This window comes from Populus alba, chromosome 15, assembly GCF_005239225.2.
Source record: "Populus alba chromosome 15, ASM523922v2, whole genome shotgun sequence".
Lineage (NCBI taxonomy): Eukaryota > Viridiplantae > Streptophyta > Magnoliopsida > Malpighiales > Salicaceae > Populus > Populus alba.
Genome location: NC_133298.1, coordinates 12503799 through 12527302, shown reverse-complemented (window position 1 = coordinate 12527302; position 23504 = coordinate 12503799). Strand labels below are relative to the sequence as shown.

General features: G+C 31.9%; 2 protein-coding genes across 2 annotated transcripts; one reads left to right on the top strand and one right to left on the bottom strand.

Moving 5' to 3' along the window:
* The first annotated feature begins 3078 nt into the window (after nt 1-3078).
* On the top strand, nt 3079-5548 carry LOC118033337 (probable xyloglucan 6-xylosyltransferase 5). The gene is made up of 2 exons (XM_035038279.2): nt 3079-4897; nt 5261-5548. The coding sequence occupies exon 1, from the start codon at nt 3502-3504 to the stop codon at nt 4861-4863; it is 1362 nt and encodes a 453-aa protein (XP_034894170.1). The 5' UTR covers nt 3079-3501; the 3' UTR covers nt 4864-4897; nt 5261-5548.
* A 12846-nt stretch (nt 5549-18394) lies between these two features.
* On the bottom strand, nt 18395-21129 carry LOC118033344 (probable receptor-like protein kinase At5g61350). The gene has a single exon (XM_035038289.2). It carries the CDS (start codon nt 21127-21129, stop codon nt 18526-18528), a length of 2604 nt encoding a protein of 867 aa, XP_034894180.1. The 3' UTR covers nt 18395-18525.
* Between the last annotated feature and the right edge of the window lie 2375 nt (nt 21130-23504).

Below are 23504 nucleotides of genomic sequence, written 5' to 3'. Positions count from 1 at the left end.
AATATTTTTTTATATATAATCTCAACCTCCTTAGATTTTTTTTCTATCAATTTTTTTTTCTTATTCTTTATGTTGCTATCTTTTTTGCTTTTGGAAGATTTTTATTAATATTATTTTCAAGATTTTATTCTTCAAAATTAAATTGGTTTTGAATTAAGCTTCTTGTTTGAACCCGAATCTAGGATTTCACAAATTGCAAGTTTTATAAATTATACTACGTTTAGGAGGTTCGCTTGATTTTTTTTTTCTTTTTTTTTTTTAAGCTGATGTTTTATTATTATTTTTTTATCATTTTTTCTTAGTTTTGCTTTGTTATTTTTTTTCACGATTTGTCTTCTTTGAGGTTAGCTTAGGTTCATGACTAGAATCTTTGGTTTCAAATGTTAAAACAAGTTGACTTTTTTGTGTTCTTTTTAAAAATTAATTTATTTCAATTTTATCATTTAAGATTTTTTTCTTGATTTTCTTTCTATGGATTATCCTAGTCTTATGCCTATAAACGTGGAGTTTGCAAGTTTACCCAATTTAATAGGGTTTTTTTTTTGTTGTTTTTTAAAATTATTTCTTTATATATTTTCACCTTTCGATATTGGATTGTTTGTTAATTTAGACGGGCTTAGGTTTGCTTCTTTTTACCTTTTTTATTGTTGTTTTTTTCAATATATCTATGGTTGATGTTTTTTTTGTTCATCTTATTTAAATTATCAATTGAACCAATGATTCAATTCTAAGATTGTTTTACCCTACCATTCTTTTTTTACATCGAAAAAAAATTACTTGGTTTGCAACAAAGCATAAGCAACTAATCTAGTATTTACCAATAGGTTTTTGATTGAAATATTTCCTCTAGAATATTATAAGATGAGGTCATATTATCCCTTTATTTTTTTTGTAATAGTGTCCAATTCAGCCCCTATGGTAATAATATAACTCCCACTAAAAATAAAAACTAAAAGCCATAAGTAAAACATTGTAGCCATAAAACACATTTCACTGTTCATTAGAACAATGAAATGACACTTATATTCTTGAACAAAAATTACTTAATAAGCTTGCAATTGGAGGTGGAATCGTCTTTTTTCTAGGGGATACAATAGTCATTGAAAAATTCATTGGGGACAAAATTGGTCAAGATATATTTTTTATCACATTAAAATGACTATTTTTCCCTTAAAAGCAAAAAGGATGTTAAACTATCGATCATGGGCTCTTTTGTCTTTTTTTAAAAATTGCACAATAAAGTTACAATCATGTCCTTTAGAGAGAAAAAATAGTGAACATGTATGAGGGCTTCTTCGTCTTTTTTATTTTTTTTAAACAATTAAAATATAGAATTACCCTTGATTTTTTTTAAAATAAAGCTGGTTTCAAACACGTTTTAGTTTTTTTATTCTGATTTTTTCTTATGTTTTGGATTTAGTTAGGTGTTGTTTGGTAATTTTAAGTAATTAGATATTATTAAAAAAAGTTGCTGACACTTGCAATCATAATAGCCTCGTTCCTTTTAGGTGGCACCTGCGAGGATATACAGTTGCCAAAATCCTTCATTTGTAGCGACATTAAGAGTGGCCAATTATCATCTTCTCGTAATGTGGCGCATTCTCACGATGGAGGAGTTTTCTTTCTTTCTTCACTATTTTCTGTCTCATGCCTTTGATATTCGTGCTAGCCCTTCTAAAAAATTTCAAGGATACTCAAGGACATTGTTATAAATTATATTTATTAAATATAATTTAAAAAACATGTTGACACGTGTGTAAAAACCCCATATTGCTCTAAGGTGCGTAAGGGAATCTTTGACCACCAAATGCCACTTTCCAGAGTGATGTTTGAAAGATCTCAACGCCACCGACACAATGAGATGACATGTGCCCCAAATACACACCAAGTTTGGCATTGGTGGCCTTTGCTTTCTCTCTTTTTTCTCTCCCTACTCTTGAATTCCACGCCAGCTCCATCAAAAAATTAAACTAGCTCCTGTAATTTATTTCCTCTTCACATTTGGTCCCTGTGCTTTTGATTACTTTTTTATTTATTTTGAATAGCCCTTGAAATTACAAATTTTTTTCAATTTCATCCATTTTTAATTTTTAATTTTTTAGATTTGGTCCCCTTCTTTTGATTACATTTTTTTTTATTTTTAATAAGTTATAAAACTATAGTTGTTTTTCAATTTCACCCCCTTTTATTTTTTTATCTTTCAAATTTGATCCTTATTCTTTTGATTGTTATTTATTTTGTTTGAGATTTTTTTTTTACAATTTCATTTTCTATGGTTTTTTTTATTCAAATTTGATCCTTATTTTTTTTATTGTTATATTTTTTTCTTTGACAAGTTTTTTTTTTAAATTGATTTTTTTCATAATTTGATCATTCAAAATTAAATTTGTTAATAATTAAGCTTCTTGATTGAACCAGGTTCAAAGATTTCACGGCTTGTAAGTTTTAGATATTAGACCGGGTTTAAGAAGTTTGCATAGGTTGAATTGCTTTTTTTTTTTGCCTCCTATTTTAAAAGCTAAACTTTTATTTTTACCTTTTTTTTAAGAGATTAAGCTTTGTTTTTTTTTTTTTTTTAGAGTTATCATATTCTCATTTGATTTATTAGAAATTAGTATTCAAACTTTTGTTCTTGTCTTTTTTTTTTCTTTCTATGAGATTATCTCAATTCTATCTCCATGATAGCAAAGTTTGTAAGTTAACATGATTTACTTGGATTTTTTGTTTTTTTTTTTAATTTTCCTTCATCATTAAATTGTTTTATAATCCAAGTTGAATCGAATCAAGTTTTTTTTTAACTTTTTATTTTTTGTTTATTTATTTTATGATATTTTTTAATTATTAATTAAACCAATAACTCGGTATCATAATATTTTTTTACATTGAAAGAAATTTTGCCGTGCCAGCGAGAGAGCACGAGCTACAAATATAGTATATATACAAATATGTGAATCCTCCCTGAAGAAAAATCAACCATACAATACATTCATTTTAATTCCAATAAATAAATCATAGTAATAAACATCAAATCAAGTAACAAAATATAATCAACGTGATCCCCAAATCCGACAAATGCACATAACCTGTCTGTCTTCCAATACGTATGTTTATTTATTTAATTTAAGAACCCCTATAACCGCCGATTATTGGAGGCCAGCCGTTTCATGTAAATCTCCTCTCCTTCCTACCCTCTGCCCCACCACCACCACCACCGCCGCCGCCATCCCACCACCACTCCACCAAGTCCTTTTAGCTAGGGTTTTACATCTCTCTGGTAGAGAATAAAATATATGATCAAAATATCAAATGTTCTCCAGATCTATAAATAAACTACTATTACTTCAGTACCTTAATCTGTCCACATAGAAGATAGAGAAATTGGGATCTCTCTCTTTCTGTCTGTTTCTTTTCTTACACATACAGAGACAGCTACTAAAACCATTATTTATTACATCTACTAAGACCCTCTCCTAGAATTTAGAGAGACAGTAAGATAAAAATATGGGACAAGACAACTTCGTAGCTCAGAAGAGAGCTAGCGGCGGTGGAGGAGCTGGAGGGCTGCCCACAACAACCACCGCCAACGGCAGAGCTCGTACAATGCTCCCACGTGGCAGGCAGATCAACAAGACATTCAACAACATCAAAATCACAATCCTCTGTGGCTTCGTTACAATCCTCGTCCTTCGTGGCACTGTCGGCATTGGAAACCTCAGTAGCTCCGACGCTGACGCCGTCAACCAGAATCTAATCGAAGAGACTAACCGGATCCTTAAAGAGATCCGATCCGACAGCGAACCGGATGATCCTGCAGAATCGGAGATCAACCCTAATGTCACCTACAGTTTAGGTCCCAAAATATCCAATTGGAACCAGGAACGCCAGGTATGGCTGAGTCAAAACCCTGAATTCCCCAACTTTGTTAATGGGAAGCCTCGTATTTTGCTATTAACCGGGTCTCCTCCTAGTCCCTGTGATAACCCGATTGGAGATCATTATTTGTTGAAGGCTATAAAGAATAAGATTGATTATTGTAGGATTCATGGGATTGAGATCGTTTATAATATGGCTCATTTGGATAAGGAACTTGCTGGGTATTGGGCGAAATTACCAATGATTAGGAGGTTGATGTTGTCCCACCCAGAAATCGAGTGGATTTGGTGGATGGATAGTGATGCGATGTTTACTGATATGGTGTTTGAGATCCCCTTGTCCAAGTATGATAAGCATAATTTGGTGATTCATGGCTATCCCGATTTGTTGTTTGAGCAGAAGTCGTGGATTGCCTTGAATACAGGTAGTTTTTTGTTTAGGAATTGTCAGTGGAGCTTGGATTTGCTTGATGCGTGGGCTCCGATGGGTCCTAAAGGTGCCATTAGAGAGGAGGCTGGCAAGATTTTGACAGCCAATTTGAAGGGAAGGCCGGCATTTGAGGCAGATGATCAGTCAGCTTTGATCTACTTGTTGCTTTCGCAGAAGGATCAGTGGATGGATAAGGTTTATATTGAGAATCAGTATTATTTGCATGGGTATTGGGCGGGCTTGGTGGATCGGTATGAGGAGATGATGGAGAAGTATCATCCGGGATTGGGTGATGAGAGGTGGCCATTTGTCACCCATTTCGTTGGTTGCAAACCTTGTGGTAGCTATGGGGATTATCCAGTCGAGCAGTGCATGAGAAGCATGGAGAGAGCTTTCAATTTTGCTGACAACCAGGTTCTTAAGCTGTATGGATTTGGTCATAGGGGATTGTTGAGCCCTAAGATCAAGAGAATTAGGAATGAAACTGTGACTCCATTGGAGTATGTAGACCAGTTTGATATTCGGCGTCCAGTGCATGGCAACAGTGGATCAAGGAGCTAGCAATCGAAAGGTGTTCCATAAGTCATCATTGTAGGTAATGCAATTCCTCAGTCAAAGGCAGATTTAAATTTGATAACTCTTTCAGTTTAAGTGAGTTTTGCTTGTGATATTGTTCTCTTCCTGCTTCTGAGAACTACAGGGTAAAATTCTTTTATTAACTCAATTTTTTTTCCAGCCATGTATGAGTAACCAATGAAGCAAATTTATAATCGAAACTGCTGTCCTGTGTTTTTTCTCCCTGATGCCTGATGGTTCCCTCCCTTTTATTTTTTATTGTTAGTTTATATAATGCATGATCTATTTATTTTCCTTTCCATTCTTCATTTCTCCAGTTACCTTTGGTTGAACTGAAATGTTAACAAATTCATCCCCTCTTTTTTTTTTTTTTCTCATGAAGTTCATTGCAAACTGGCATATGATCCATGGACTGAATTTGGTGGGTGTTCGGCATTGTGGTTAGCCAAAATGGAAAACTCACCATAATTGCAAAAGTGCTCAGTTATCATCATACCTTTGTAGGGGTGCCTTTTTATGTTTTTTGACAAAAGTTGGTTCAATGTATTTTGGAAAAGCATGATTTTATGCTTTTGAAATTCCTTTTGGTTAAGAGATTATCATTTGAACCTTGTATTACAGTAACATTAATATTTTCTCAATTAAATTATATATATTTTCTTCATCTTAACATCAAGGTGCTTTTAGTGGTGTCGGGTCATCAATACCTCTTCCAGAAAGCTTTCCAACAAAAAACACAGCTACTCCCCCCCTCCCCCCAACTGATATCCCTTGTATTGCTGCTATACATACTGAAACATCTAGCAATGAAATGGTTGATGTTATTTTTCTTCCTTGAGACTATAAAACATGCATACAGTTTTTGTTAGATTCCTCTAGTTTGCTTGCCCTCATGATTGTGCGAAAAACTGGGTTGTATGAACCTATGTAGCACAAATTTTCATGCTAAGGCAACATGCTATATTCCAGGAAATATATATAGTCACAATACAAGATAATTAGCAAAACATCTCAAAAGATTTAAATTTAATTATATTTGCATATATAAAGTTGATCTACAAAATACAAATAGCATATACAAAAGTTTTAGCCTAAATAAAGCTATGTAACTCCTGAAAGAAAATCACTGCTGTGGTGGTGGATGAGATGGATGTGAAAACATAATAACGTAGACAATAAATAAATATAGATTCTTATCATACGCATGCATGCTTCACTCTTGTACATATTACAATACAACTCTATTATCTTGCATTTCATTCCATATCTTCTTCTCCCCTTTCTTTTAAATACTATATATTTACTAACAATTCATCATCACATAACTACTTCCAATTTTCCATTTTCTCTCCCAAGCTATTGACCTTAACCATAAAAGGGGAAGATAATATTTTTTTATTTACAATAATGCCACTCATTTTTCAATTCCCCCACTAAAACATGTAAACATGTAATTTCAATTGGAAAAAATGCCTTACCATAATCAATTGACCCAATTTAATGCACATTTTGCAATTAATCCCAGTAATTTCTTCTCTCTCTTCAATCAATAGCTTTCTCTCTAGCTTCTCTACTTTTAATCTCTCAATAAAACTAACTAAGTTGGTTTGATTTTGGTGATAATCTCGCTAATGAACCTCCATGGCAATTGATATTCATGAAAAGAAGTAGAAAAGAGAAGAATTGAAGAAATTTCCAAGCTCCATTTTCTCTCCCAAGCTGTTGACCTTAACCATAAAAGCGGAAGAAAACTTTTTTTAAACTATAATAATGCCACTCATTTAATATCTCATAAGTTATTCCAGTTAAATCTCTTATTGTCAATATTTTTTTTAGATAGATATATTATTTATTTCATTTGAATTTTTATATTAATAATTTGGGATTTTTCACCACAATTCATAAAATTTCTTCATTTAATTTATTATTTTTCGTTTGAGATTTTCCGCGATTCATCATAAAGTTTACCATCTTACTATTCTGCTCGACTTATATTTCTTGCTGCCCATTTTTTCTTTTAGGCATGTGATATGAAGGTTTTGGCAAGTATGAAAGTATTTGGTGAATAAAAGGAACCAAATATTGTCATGTCTTACCATTCAGTGCCCTTGTTTTTATTATGCTTTACCTTTTAGTGTTAGAATGGATTTTCGAGGGAATATCTTTTGTTTGTAATACTTGCACATGCATATATAATGTAGTTAGATATGAGTGGATACATGATGCTGTTAATGTAGTATCATTTAATGAGATGTATTTTTTTTTATATGTTTGGTATTGTAGTGCATAATGCTTTTTAAAAGTTCTTTTCACTTGAAAATGTATTAAAATATATATATTTTTTAATTTTTAATATAAACTCATCAAAATCATTGAAAACACTAAAAAAAACATAAGTTTGATGTTTTTTCAAGTGAAACATACTTTTAAAATACACCTAAAAATAGAAGTTACCACACTCTTAAACACATGAATCTAGCTTCATACCAACTTTCCATTAACAAAACATGTATGCTTATGTAGGATTAGACGGAACCATTGTTACCGCACTAGAGTATAATTTTCTTTTGATTTGCACTTTGTACACAAACCTTTTTGAAAGCCTTAAGGTCTTAGAGATCATTGTTTGATGAATAATATTATAACTACTTAAGGCAACTAAGTGAAAATCTTAAGGGTGGTATTTTGTAAAGTTTGTATCTGCAATATAACTTATTAACAAAAAAAGATTGGAGAGGGAAAAACACTATACACTATAAGAGGATTCATTGTTCATTAGAACAATATATTGACCATTTTGTCCTTTTTTAAAATATTGATGAACTAGCTATTAATGTTAATTCGGTTTTTTTGTAAGGTCCATTTATTATTATTAGATTGATCGGGGATAAATAAGACTTTTTTTTATTTTAAAAGCACAATGAAATGACTAAATTACTTTTAAAAGTATATTTTTGTTTAAATGGCATCCAAAGGCTTTTTGGTGCTTTCATTCTGTATTTTAGTTATAATCAAATTAGCTAAAGGACAATTTAATATTTTTAGTTATATATTTGAAGGACTAAAAGGTAGCTTCTAAGATGTTGTTTGAAGCCTTATAGTACACCTTTTCTGTTGGTATAGAGCGTGTAAGTGGTAGCGTCACGGTTGGGCTTTGGGGAACTTTCCTTTTCCTCCTTATTTTCTTTATCCTCTCATCGGGAACAACGCTATCATGTCAAAAATGAGAGCTGTCCTGTCATTTGTCTTTTGTATAAAATTTGTTTTTTTTTTTAATTGCTATCTATTTTGTTGTGGATCCTTTAAATTATTTTTATTCAATTTAATCTCTCAACATTTGTTTTCATTCATTTTTTTATATCAAATTGAATCTTCATTCTTTTGATGTCTATTTATTTTTTTTTAATTGATTTTTTTTTTCAATTGATCCCTAAGCTTTTTGTTTCATTTTACTTCTTTTTTAAATTTGGTCTCTTTTCTTTTGATTGCTATTTGTTTTTTTTTTTTAATTATTTTTTGATTGATTTTTTTTTTCAATTTCATTACTTAATATTTTATTGATTGAGGATTTGTTTTCATGATTTTTTTCGAGTTGACCTTCTATAAGGTTGGTCCCGACCTTATAATTCAAGTCACGTGTTTCGAAGATCAGCCCGAGTTGACTTTGGTGTCCAAGTTGAATTCGATGGTCTTTTTTTGAATTGATTTTTTTTTTTAATTTTATCCTTCAATATTGGGTTAGTTGGGAACTAGACTTTGTGATTTTTTCACTTTTCTTTTCATGGAATTATCTTGATCTTTTATCTTGGGTTATGATTTTAACAGGTTAACTCAAGTTGACTCGTGTTTTTTTATTATTGTTTTTTTATATTTTTTTCAGTTTTACCATTTAACATTGTGTTATTTGAGATTGGAGCTTCATTATTTTATTCAATTTGATCTCTACGGGGTTATCATAATCTCATGACCAAGTCACATGTTTGATAGGCTAACTTGGATGGTTTCGAGTTGTTTTTTTTATTTGATTTTTTTCTTTCAATTTTGTCTTTTAACACTTGATTTGCTAGGAATTGAGCTTTGAAGTTTTTCATTTTGTTTTATATGAGTTATCATCTTCTCATTTAATATATATTTCTGTGATTTTGGCAAGCATTCATTTTTGAGTTGATCATTGTATATATATATTTTAGTTTAGATTGTTTATTATTATTGTCTATTTTTTTAATCATATTATTAAATTAATTGTGCTTATTGAACCAAGTATAGTGAATGACTTGATTTTCAATTTTTTTCTTGCTTCTTTTAAAACATGACTCGACTTTTTTTTTTTTTTTAATGTTGAAAAACATTTGCTTGAGTTGGACCACCTATTTTGTTGTTTGCCATATCATCAAGGGGTAAACTATTCTTCAGATTCTAAAATGTGTTTTTTCTTTGTGATATAGAATTATCTAAAACAATTTCTTAAATATTTTTGGAATAATTATACAGGTTTTCGTATGATATTCTAAAAATCTAAATAATTTGGAGACAATATTTATGTTTTGAATAACCAGTTAATTTTTTGGTTCTAACAATCTGTTTTATTATTCATTTGAGGTGACTGATGGGCTGGTGCCTAATATTTATAAACTCTCTTATGTTTATACAAGTGATTTTTTTAAAGGAAAATATAATAATATTACTGAAAAATACTCGGAAAATAAATATAAAAAGATCTCTGGCTAGTAATTGAGTTAGGAATGCAGGCTAGAAAGCCTGGTGATGGTATAGTGCTTTCAAGGAATGGTTAATTCACTCTTTAAAGAAAAAGGTTACTTCACAGTTCACTCTTTTGATGAAACGTGTTTCAATTTCCTATTATGGGTTGGACTTTCCTCAATTATGTATGACTTGAAATAAGATCTTTTGTTTGTGTGATTGTGTTTCCACCCAAAAATAATATTGGAAATGTACATGCTAGCTGGTGCCCCCTCAATTTAATTGACTTCTCATCTATAAAGTGTATTCTTTCTCTCTCTCTCTATTTTTTTTTTTATCATTATTGCAATTTCCCCATTATCATTATTGAAATAATATTTTTTTATTTAATTTAAATAAAAAATAGTCAAAATATATATTAAAAAAATCTCAACGAATTTGAAATTGAAATAAGGATAGAAATGTATCTATCCAATTAAAATCCTTTTTATCTTGTGAACATGTTCCAATTGTTTTTTTGGCAATGCTTTTGCCAGAATATTTGTTTTTGAGACATCGTATTATAATTATAAAAGTAGGTCTTCATTATTAAAAATAATTTCATGATAATTTTGATGCAAACATACCAAAAAAAATAAAAAACAACACATTATTCATTTATTGTTACGAGAAATTTCTTGACAATGTTATTAAACTTGACATGATCAGGTAAGTTAATCTAGAGACTTCTGACCCAACCCCTTAAATGGTTTGAGTTTGAACTTAAACTAGGTGTGAGTTTCCACGATGTGACTCGATCGATCTAGTGGGTCTAAACACAACCTAATTAACTCAAGCAAAACCTAGTTTAATTGTTAAAATAATTTAAAGACGACATCATTTTAATTTTTTTCTTTAAATATTAAGATGATGTTTTGGATCGATATGGGTTAACTCAAGATAACTTGTCAAACCTGATACATAAATCCTATTAGATTTAATGATTTTACTTTTTGAAATCTATTTTTTATTTAATTATATAATAATAAAAATAGACATGTAAGAAAAATCCACCAAATAAAATTAAAAAAAAAATCATGAAAAAAAAAGGCTAGCTAATACCATGTATCAAAATGTTAATGTTGCTTGTGGTTTTCTTTCCTTTAATTGTGGCTTCATTCGCGGGAAGGATTAAAGGAGATTTGGCGGGATGTTTATAACCCATCCACATCAATGCTGAATGGTTTTATTTCCTTTTCCTTCTCCTTTTCTTCCACTTTGAACCTAGAAAATAAATACCACAATCCAACTATCTACCAAGGGATCCACTAAAAAGAAAAACTTAATTCGTCGTCAAGAAGAGACAAAAACGAAAAAAAATAAAATCGTCCAAAGAATTTTAATACAAGACTTTTGACCCAGAAACTAAAAACAAAAAGATCGTCCTCCTCTTTCTCCAGTCTTCCATGAGCTCATGAGGTGGCTAGCTAGTTGAAACTGGCCCAACCAATTATGTTAAACCAGACAGCTAAGGCTTGCCTTGTTTCTTTTTCTTTCAATCTCAACATATAATTTTTGTTTGTTTATTTTTATTTTTTAAATTTACATATGAAATGAATAGGGCGTTGGTTGTTTTTTCTAACATTTTTAGTTTTTTTTTTTTTCATGTATAAAACCGTGACAAATGGCATGGTCAAATATCTCACGGGTCAACAAAAATGACTGATGAAGAAGATCCATATTTCCACATCTTTGGTTTAAGCATGAAGGAATAATGCAAATCAAACTGAGATAAGCCAACTTGCACTAAAAAATCCTGTTTTGGCTTGGCCTTTCCTATTTATTTACACCAAGCTATAATTGCATGCAATTAATTTTACCTGTTTCAAAATTAAAAATTGATGAGATATATGAACCAATTAACCCGAAGCCTCCTCCCTCTTCCTCGCTAATACAAACAACCACGGCCTAACATTAAAACCACCGCAACTGACCATGAACCACCGCCCCTCGAAGCGTCATGTTTTAGCGAGCAGCCACCTGCCAACTCTAAACAAATCAAACAAACCAAACCACCAGAGGTAGAATCTAGCCAACAATAGATCACACCGAACCACTATAACTAGAATCTGGCCAACACAAGATCAAGAAAGACTCATCAAGAACGACTCCATCACAAAACAGTCGAACCATCCCAAAACTGCAATATCAAACGCCAAACAGTCCCCAAAATACTGGTCTTTATTTCTTTCCAATGAAAAGACTATAGCAATTAATTGATTATAAGTTACACTAACTTTATTCATATAAAAATATATTTATTATTAATATTTTTTTTATTTTTAATAGTAATTTATATCCGATTAATGAATTTAATGTTTAATTAATGAATCTAGAGTAAAGATAAAGTTGTTGAGACAAAAATACTTTACAAAAATAATTATGAACTTATTATAATTATGAGATTCATATTTTACAAAGCATTGTTTCTAAATATTTCTAGTAGATGCTCTATTAAGACTGTACATTAATTAGAGCCATTAAGACTTTACATATTATGTTCTTTCCTTTATAAAAGGAAGCAATTGTTCGCATAAGTTGATGTATAAAGAATACTTGAAATTAATATATAGGTACTTGTCATATGATATATACAGGGAATTGACCCACACGAGGATTCCATATAGAAAGATTACTTGTGTATATGAAAAGACTCACATGAATGTTGTGTAAATGATTCTTAAACTTGATATCACAATGTTATCTTATATAGAGAATGCTATGCTTTGATTGATAAAACACAATGTTCTAATCAAGGATAACAAATGGATAAATATTGGATATAAGAATGATATGAAGATATTTAAGTGATTAAGAGAGAATTTATCATCCTAGATGAATTAAGAAAAATGTTTCATATGTTCTCAAATAGTATTGATTGTGAAATCCTTATCTAAGGTGGAATGGAATTTTAATTTTTTTTTTAAAAAATCTTATTCAAACAATCACTATAGAATAAATTATAAAATCTTAATTAAGGTTCTTCCAAAAAAATTATAAAAAAAAAGAGAGAAAAGAAGCTCCTTTATTATTATTTATTGTTAATTAACATAATAAACTATTTTTCTAAACATTCTTATCCTTATTTACCCTACAAAGATATTAAATAAATTGTATAGTTTTTATTACACTATTAGAAAATTGGTAAATAGCAATAAAAATGTTGACAAAAACTTTTCCATCGGTAATTGCCAATGGAAATTGCAATGGAGAATTTCCATTTACATTTTCCAAAAAAAATGATGACAAATTATGTTTAATAAGTATTTATCGATGTATAGATGATAAATTAAAAAACGAAAAAAATATTTTAAAAATCCATCAACTATTCTGTTGGTAAATTTACACGTCATGACTTACAGATAGAATTGCCAACAAAAATTTTCATTAGAACTTGTTAATATGTTAAAACGGGCAATTCCTCCCCTTAGTTTTCTTCCTCCTTCTCCAGTGAAAAATATACCAGCACTCCTTATTTATCACCCTTTCATTTATCACAAAGCCAACTACTCTAACCCATATCTACATCTATCAGTAATGTCAACATTAATAATTGATTTTTTTTAAAGCTTCGATTATATTACCAATGTTTTGATGAATATTTTGTTGATGAATATGTTTTTCATATAGAGGAGTATGATGAGGGTATAAATACATATAATAAAGGGGTTTGTGTAATGGGTTCAATTACTAATGAATTTGAAGTTGATTATTATGACAAGTTACTTTGTTTTTGTTTTTTTCCAAACAATGCCAACAAGTGCAATACACAAAAACTTATTCCTTTAGAAATAATCATAATAAAGTTGATTAACTATTTATTGTGAAAACCAAACCTAGAAGCATGCTGAAATTGAAGTTAAAAATGGTAACAATGAAGCATTTGAGCGAGATGATGTATTCCAAATGGATGAGCTAGTTGATCAATATTGAGTTGCACCATCTATCAAGTTAGAAAATACAAATTTCTGTGTCATTGAGAATATTTAAGTTGATGTTGATAAGTTAAATGATATATTAAATACCAACAGACATACTAAAGTAGATGAAGATGAAAAGATCAACTAGCTTGAGTTTGATGAAGAAAATAATGAAAATAAAGTGGAGGATTCCGATTAAAGGGTATTGTATTGATTTAGATGTATAATAATCATTGTGTGTGTGTAATTTTATAATGCATTATGTCTTTTTTTTAATATATTTGTTGTAGTACTAGGTCTAATGTTGATAATTGTTGGCTTTAAAATACTTAGTGTTGTCGAGGTTGTGTATTTAGGTTGGGTAAGGGATCATATAAAGAAAGAAAAAGTAAAAATAAAAAAACATTGAGATATAATCACTGATTAAAATGTATTTTTATTGGAAAATTCCAGTAGGTTTCAGAAATGGCGATAAATTGACCAATGGACATGCAAAAAATTCCAATAGGTTTTAAAAATGGCGATGAAATTACCGATGAGCTATATGTCATCAATAATGCTGATAAAATTGCTAATAGAAATAAAAATATTTAAAAAATCAATTATCCATCATCGATTCTGTCAGAACATGTTGACGTTATAATATATCGATAGAATCACCAATAAAAGTTCCATTGGTGATTTTAGGCTATAAATCGACCCCTCTTTCTTTCATTTTCATATATATTGCAAAATTATTGTTAGAAACTAACTCCTCTCTTTCTCTATACCCCCCACCACTTGCCCCCCCTCTCTTTTCATTATCAATCTTTCTCTCTCTCCATCACCAATCTCTCTCCTTCTCCGCCGCCCAGTCCCTTTCTCTATTAATCTCCTCTAAAATATTTGTAGTTGCCAATATGATATTATTATTGTACATGTGTGAATGATTTTAATTTTGTATTGTGCATTTTATTATTTGCAATTATTTATTGTTGTCAATGTTGTTGTCGAGTGTATTATTCCAACAAATTTTAAAATTTATTATTTTTGTTTACAAGTGTGTTATGCATTGCGCTAAAATTACATAAACATTTAAATAAGTGTAGATTGCTAAGAGAATATATTTTTTTTCCCAATAAATATGCTAATTACATAAACATAATTGTAAAACAAAATAATGATGTTCAACAACATTTAAAATAGATAAATGATTATGAAAATTGTTATACAAAGTGTTTAAGCCGATAGACAATAATAGTAGTAGTATTAGTACTATAAAGTAAAGTATTGAATAATTTAAATGGATTTTTAAAATGTAGAATGTTTTAGGACATGTAGAATATAGATTTATTACATTGAAATTGAGAATTAACTTGTATAATATTTGGAGATGTCGAGAAAATTTTCAAAGAGAGCTACTACTAGTTCAACCAACAACATTTGTAACTTATTTTATGTCATGTATGAAATTAATTAGAAAATTTTGATATTGTTGTGGAATTGTTATAAATGGCTAAAGACTATGTTGTATAATCATTGTATGGATAAAAATTAAATTGACTGGTGGTATATTGAAGCTACTTGTGTTGTGATGAATGTTTGTGCTGTGTGGTATTGATTATATGCAATAAGTTAGCGGAATGAAATTTTAGATAAGGCCTTGTATAAGGGAAATTCTACAGAAATTTTGTTAAAATTATATAAAATCATTTATGTTGAATTTCACATTCATATTTGTGTACTTATGAATGAAAACAATTATATGTGTTATGATGCATAATGTGAAATGTTGTAATAATATTGTATGAATTTACAATGCAAGAAAAAAATTACTGGAAAAGAGAGAACAAAAATGTGGGAAAACCACAACACAACTAGGTAATTATCAAACAAATTTTATATTAGAACTTATAATCTAAAATTCTCAAATTCTCATTTATATTTAACAAATGTTTTTGTACCAAGTTGCGATATTTGTGGTATGATGCCCACAAATATGCAAAAACCTGAGCTAGGTCTAATGATGTTGAGATATGAAAGAAGTATAGACCGAGTCATGTCACATAGAATGACTTGGAAAAGTTTCAAGAGTTTTTGATTCGAGTCACAAAACCAAAACAAAGAAATACACGGTTTGATGAGCATACACACTGGTCGATGAGTATGCACACTAATGGATCTCTCCCATTTGTCAACCATGCAAAATGCCTAGTAAAATCTAGAATTATTTTGTCCTATTTTTTATTATGATGTTTATGTGTTATATCTTTTTACAACATATTTATTTTATAGCAATAATAGTTAGGGCATGAGTCTACACCGATAGAGTTATATGAGGAAACTCATGTAAGGAAGGTGGATGAAGAAACTTATAGATAATAGAGCTAAGGCATTCGTTGTAAGTTTTTTTTTTTTTTTTTTAAATCTTGTAATTTCTATAATTTTTTTTAAATTATAACTGACTTTTGGTTTTGTTTTGTAGGAACCATATAATGCTGCAATGTTTAAAAACCATGGTACAAACACTTTCACCCATCATCCTCACGATCCTCAGTTGTGGGCGGAGGTTAGAGCAACTGATAAACTCGACGTGGATTGTGTTTATGGGATGCATACGACATTAGCCAGAGAAATAAGGCCAGGCCAAACTACTTTAACTATAGAAACACAATAGTCGAGCCAAAGCAAATCAACACTGGAATTTGAGTTAACAGTCCTAGAATAGGTCGAGGGTAGCCAAATTAGAAGAGGAGATGAAAGCCAAATTAGAAGAAGAAAGCAAATGAAAGTGGAAGAAAATGATGGAATATATATATTTATATTGTCCTCCTCATTCCAGTTCTTTTGGTTTGGGATTTCCCCACTTCACCTCCAGTTCTTGTGGTTTGCGATGAATGTATTTATTGTTGTAAAATAAATATTGTAATGAATATTGAAATAATAAGATTTTAATGTTAGTTTTTCATTTGGTTTGGTTTAATTGTGATTTTTTTATTTAATACCTACATAACTAAAAACAAAAAACAAAATAATTACAAATGTTTTTGATGAACGAGAAGAATCCATCAACAAAAGAAAAGCTATTTAATCATAAGGTTACAAAATGGTTAAGAAGTCATGGACTCTTTGACGGATTTCTTGATGGATTTAGTGACTAAGTTCTGTCGCCAATTCTATCACCTTTTGTCGATAATTTTTTGACGGTATAGTGATGTAATATTCTATTGGTGATATTTTTCAATGGATTGGCACAATCTAAATCCCCGACAAACGTAATAACTATCGATGGACACTAAATCCCTGACAAAACATCATAGCTACCGATGGACACTAAATTAGACACTAAATTCCCGACAAAACTTTGACTAATAATGTATTTCAATTGGTAACTCAGTTTTACATTGTTCATAGAATAGTGTTTACATGGCGATAAAATACCCACTTAAAAAAAAATTAAAACATAAAAAAATGAAATTAATTTTTAAGAACCTAAACTTGAAAAGCTCAAAAAGTAAATTTATATTAAAAAAAAATTAGAAATTATAAAACCGAATATAAAACTTAGAGCATCCCATAATATTGAAATAATTTATAAAAATAATTGGAAGCTAATGGAACGTTTTAAGAACCCATGTCTTGCAAAAAATTGTTTCGTTGTCATAAACGTATTTTTTAAGATTTTACAAGTTAGTTTTATCTTTTTAGGTTTTTCAAAAATGGATTTTTTTCATTTTTAAGATTTTACAAGTTAGTTTTTTTTCCTTTAGGTTTTTTAATTTTTTATTGTGCGGGTAGTAGGATCAAATTTTCATCTAAAAATGATAAAAGAGCATATAAGATGAATATATAAGGGCTTATGAGAGTGAAAATTCTTAAAAGGGTATATGAGAGAATATATTTAATATATAAGATATGTGAATCAATCAACTTTTATTTATTTATTTATTTTTTATTTTGATAAACAATCTTAATATTTTTTTATATAATCTTGAAAATCATTTTGGTAACAAAATATTAAAAAAATGAAAATAAAACAAAAAAAATATCTTTTTAGATGAAATATTATCTTAAAATTAAGAAACTTAAATTTTTATTATGAAATTTATATAATTAAGGAAAAAAAATATTTTATGATGTTAAAGTCTATGTAAATACTAAAATTATCTCACAATCTTAAAATTAAGAAAATAATATTAATATTCAAATAAAAAAACCTGCAATATTTTAAATAAAAATGTTAATTTGTAAAATCAAAGCCTTAATAGAAGTGTAATAACAATTATTTTTTAAAATATATTTTTAAAATAAATTATTTTTTTATATTAGCACATCAAAACAATTTAAAAAAATATAATGAAAATAATTTTTTTAAAAAAATTTAAATATAAGGCTTTCCTGCTTTCACATTATTTCTCCCAAAACTTTGCACAATCCAATTGAAGCTTTAATTGCTTATAAGTTTAAGCATCTTAGAACTAGATTTGCAACATAATGCAAGCAACTTGCTGGTTGCTACTAATAATATATCTGTAAAATTAGACTCTTCTGCTTGGATAGACCGTTGTTCTTAAAAGTCACAAAGTCATCTGACTTCCTTTTTTTTTTTTTAATACTTGATTAATGGATAATAATCACGGGAGCATTGGATCATTGTTCGAGTGCTATTTATTATACATGATGATGCCCTACTATTAATTAAGCAACCAAACACGACAATTTAAAGGGAAAAAAAAATAAAAAAAATGATAAATAAGAAGCAATCAGGTCTGCCCAGCAGAATCATCTACAAACAACCCAGTTTAGCATACTGAAAAAAAAAGAGAAAGAGAAAGAAATAAAGGGATTCTTTTTTTGTTGGAAAAATTCCCACCGGATCTATGCTGGCCGACGTTTAGGATTTTTCTGAGAGCAGCTACGGTCATGCTCATGCATAGAGACGTAGATATACCACCAACAAGTGCATGCTGCTACCATTTATTTAGTTGTTTAATTCGTAATCAGCTTCTTACCTTCCCTGAAAATTCTCAATCTGAGAGAATAAAGGAGAAGTAACAGTTACTTGAGAATCATCACCGACAGAAACACCAGAGTCTCCTCCACAAACTTTTCCATTTGGCTTTTCTAAGGCAGTAATGTGACCGGTGCATTTATCCTCTGGAAGATCTGTCTGAGGTTGAGAGGAAGTCTCCTGAAGCTGCAAGGCATATTCTAGGTTCCACAATACATCTCCCATGCCAGGCCTGTCAACACCATGCTCTGCTAAACACTTCTCCGCAGCTTCCACGTATGTTTTCAGTGATTCTTCGTTGATACTTCCGGCGATATGTGGATCAATTATCTTGTTAAGCACTCCCTTCCTGTGACACTGCATTGCCCACTCAGCCAAATTCACCTGCTCTCTTGGTAATGCCGGGTTTAGTACAGGCCTTGCACATAAAACCTCAAACAAAACTACTCCAAACGAATAAACATCAGATTTCTCAGTAAGCTGCTGTCTCCTGAAGTACTCAGGATCAAGATATCCGAAGCTACCCTTCACGGCAGTGCTCACATACTGTTGTTCCATTGGTGCAGCTTTGGAAAGCCCAAAGTCTGACACTTTTGCAACCAAATTCTCATCGACAAGTATATTTGTGGTTTTTACATCGCGGTGGATGATGCCCTGTGCTGCGCCGGTGTGCAGATAATGCAAACCTCGAGCTGCACCAATGCAAACCTCAAGCCTTTGTTTCCATGACAAAGGGGCTTTTTTTGAGCCATAGATGTGGTCACGAAGTGGGCCATTAGCCATGTACTCATAAACAAGAATCATCTCTGATTGTTCATCTGAGAAGCCAACAAGTGATACAAGGTGGCGGTGCCTTAGCATGGAAAGCATTTGTATTTCTGTCTGGAACTCGTTTATGCCCTGCTCTGATCCTGGGTTCCCTCGTTTTATTGCCATCTTTGTTCCATCTTCAAACACTCCAAGATAAACTTTTCCAAACCCACCAACTCCAATCACTGCCTTCTCATCAAAATTTTGTGTGGCATTCTGCAATTCACTAAAACTGAAGTACCGGCCAAGACCTTGATTAGAAAAGTTGCTAGAATAGCCACTTTTGCTTGTCCGGGAACCGAACATGCTTGATCTCCTCGAGCTGCTCCTGCTGGTCGAGAAAAAAGATTGGCTGGTGTGGAGAGGGAGGAGCCATGACGAGAAGCTGTTTCGCTTCTCCCAATCTCGAGGCCTCTGTTGCCACCGGATGCACACAATTGCAAGCAACAGCATTGCTGTCACCGCCATTGCAAGCCCAACACCCGCAACAATCTTCATTGTACGTCCTCCACCTGATGGTCCATCAACGCCAAATAAACCATCCAAGCTCCTCACTGAGTTGCTAATCTTTATGACCTCCAATCCATTAAGAATAGCGTTAGGGATGCCTGACTGCATGCCGGAAGCAGGGCCAACCTGAACCCTGACGGAACCATTCCTGATGGACGAGGCATTGAGCACAAAATCTGTATAATATGCTGTTGAAAGGGCATTGTTGATGGAAGAAAGGTCAAGACCTGACACACTCATCATGCTGTTTATATACACGTTGAAGTACAGATCATTAAGGGCCTGGCTGACAATGTCACAGAAGTGCATTCTGATCAAGTAGGAAAATCCAGGATCAACATTCATCTGCCATGTCAGATTGAAGTTTGGTTGCAGCGTCTCAGACTCTGCCATTTCATCCGCAGTTGCATAAACCCAGCTCGGTGCGATATATGGAGTAGCTCCACTTTGCTGGTATTTGACAGCACTGGGCATAATGGACGCATTCTGCGCTCCTTGGGGAAAGACGTTGTATGGGGTATCAGGCAGCCATGTCCTTGACAAGGTATCATTCATTGGAGTTATGGTTGGTCCTCCAACATTCAACCGATAACACACTTCAAAAGCATGCTGAAACAAACCATTTAAAGTTCCACCTTGGGGAACTGTGGATGCAGAATCAGAGATAAGACCGTCCGGGGCAGACACAACTTCGATGGCATTGATGAATGCATAAGATCTCTCCTTGGGCTTGAAAAGGAGGGAGAATCTATCACCGGAAACATTAAAGAGATATTCCTTGAAAACCAGTGTGGAGTTATCTTTGACAAAGAAGTCGTGTAAGAGGACAACCTCATCTGTGGTGATACTGAAAACAGCACTGGTTAGATCGTATACAGGGTGAGGAAGCGGGTGAAAGTAAAAACGAACCCAATGCCACCCTGGACGAGTGATGTAAAATGTATATTTTGAAACAGCCTTCAAAATCCTTGCACTGCGAAATAAAGGGAGCGCAGAAGAAGAGACAGAAAACCCTTTTACGGAAATGTAATCGACAGAAGTTTGTACATCTTCATTGGTTTCAAGGTAACTCCGCGAGGCAGAATCAGATTTGAAGGTCCGGCCATCATCAAGCTTGGTATCCTGCGGTGATCCACAATCAATTAGATAGTTATCCGGAGGCGTGTAAGCAGCCACAGAAGAAGAGTCTATTGCGGAAGTGGAGTTTACAAGGATGAAAAGAAGATTGAAAAGTAAAAGCAGAGAAAGGGAGGAGATCGGCCAGTTCTGTCGGCCTTCCATTCTCTCGAGGTGGTGTAGGAAAGGGTAATGTTGTTTGTTAACAAAACGGTGGCCGCAGCAGCAGTGGTGGTGACATTGGATGGTGTTTGAAGGTGGTTTAGCTTTGCACGTAATAAAATGGCTGCGAAGTTGAACAAATAAAGAGAAGATAGTTGGGAGTAGGCAAGGGAAGGACGTGCAGGGTTGTTATGTTATAATAATTGGATTGGATGGGCGGTAAGAGAGAAAGACTTTGTAAGAAAAATTATCCTTAAAGCTTAATAGCGAGCTACGCGTTGAACCTTGTATGCAACTACTACTACCAACAGCAGCAGCAGAAAAAACAATCATAAATGCCTGCAAACCAATGTTTTATACTCATAATAAATTAATCACCCACACCACGACTTCTGCTTACTGCTTAGCCATGTTTTCTGCTCACTGCTAATGCCCTTTTACGTTTGGATTTGAACTCCTGAAATTTGGATCAAAACACTAAATATTCCCTTCATCCGAGATTTGTTTGCCCCGTTTTTATACAGATTAAAGAAAAGCAATAAATATAATACCACATCATCCAAAATTACTCCAACCTTTCATTATTGTCATTCTCTCGCAATCATCTTTTGATATAAAATTAAATATTTTGTAGTTACGATGTTCTTGATCTTTAGAGGATTTAACTTATACCGAATCTCGCTTCTGTCTGCATCAAATACATATTGTTTTAACAAGTATAATGAAAAACTAAACACTTCATAGCATGTTTTGACAAAACATTTTGAGACAGCTGAAAATAGAAACGTGGATAAATAAAATGGGACAAGTGTTGGTTCTGCTGACTAACAATAACAAGGTAAAGGCTTACGAGCTCAATTTCCTTATTATTTCTCTTCAGGACACAAAGAACTTGACTTGCTACAGATGAGAAATGAGTTTTCCTATTTAGATGGATTTCAGTTGAAAATATTGTACAAAAAGAATGAGATCTACGATCATGGGATGCAGGAATATTGGTTATAAAAAAATGGATATTTCCATAGCATCCGATCTATGAAAATTACACATTTTCACTTCATCCTGCAGCCCTGTTCTGATGTTCTTAGATATACCAGTCCGCGTCATATCCTCTTTTGTACCTCTTTTAGCACCTAGAGAAAGTGCTCTTTGAGGCTCAGTCTTCGCATTCTCATTATCACTTGAAAACCAGAAAAGAAAAGAAGAGAGGAGAAAACATACACACAGATTAGATATTCATTGCTCCCCTTCTAGTGGATTATCCTGTAATATATGGTGTTAATCCACCAATTATCACTTAGGTACCAGAAAAAGAAGAAAATAATAAACATGCACAGTCGCACACACAAACAGAGATAAGATGAAGATACACATAACATGCCAGAAAAATAAGAACACTTCGGTTCTTTCTTCTTATCCTTCTGGTGGATTATCCTGTACCCATGCTATCTCTGCAACACGATACCTACCTAAAAAGAATAGAAGGACATAAACTTCGTTTACAAGGCACAATAGCACAGATTAGTATTGTCGCCAACATAACCATGGTAAATAGATGATACAGCACTCAAAAGAAGATCAAGCGAACCCATCTTGATCCCAAGATTGAAGGATGCTAAATCTTCGGCGACTCTCAACCTGGATGAAATTATGCTTTATTAAACAGCCAGATATATCATAAAGCGTAAGGTGACAGGAGCTACAACTAGACATAATGGAAACAGGAATGCACAATTTAAAAAGATCGAACGAGACCCATTAGCAGTGAATTCTCCTTTACATTTTATTTTTTTCTTCTTCAGATGTGTGGATTCTACAGACATGAATTGTCCAATTAATAGTTCCAAGTGCTATTCAGTTACCTTCAGAGTCGAAGCATCATGAACTCGTTTCCCATTATAAATTTAGGAAAGATGCTTACCTAGTCTAGTAGTATAGAATGACAAAATTATGTTGAATAATTTGAAACATCAAAGTTCAACAATTTTGTTTTCCATTAATGAGCATAAAGAAGTTATCTAAAGACTCTGTTTCTGGAAAGCTCCTACAAACATTTTTCATTTCTAGCCTCGCAATGCTCCAGCAAATCTGAGTCTACCAAGATTTTAGCGAGCCTGGCAAGGCTGTTGCAAACTTTTTTCTTTTTTAGCCCAGGAAAGCTGTAGGGAATTTGAGTTCAGTAAAACTTTGGCAAATTTAAACCCAATAAGATTCCTATTATTTTGAGCCTAGTAAAACTCTTACAAACCTTTAGTCTTTTTGGTATATTGGATTTTTATTTTTATTTTGAAGTCTTTGAGAATTCTTGTATTTTTTTTTTGTTTTTGTTTTTGTTTTTGTTTTTTTGTTTTTTTTTTTTTTTTTAATGAATGAGGTTT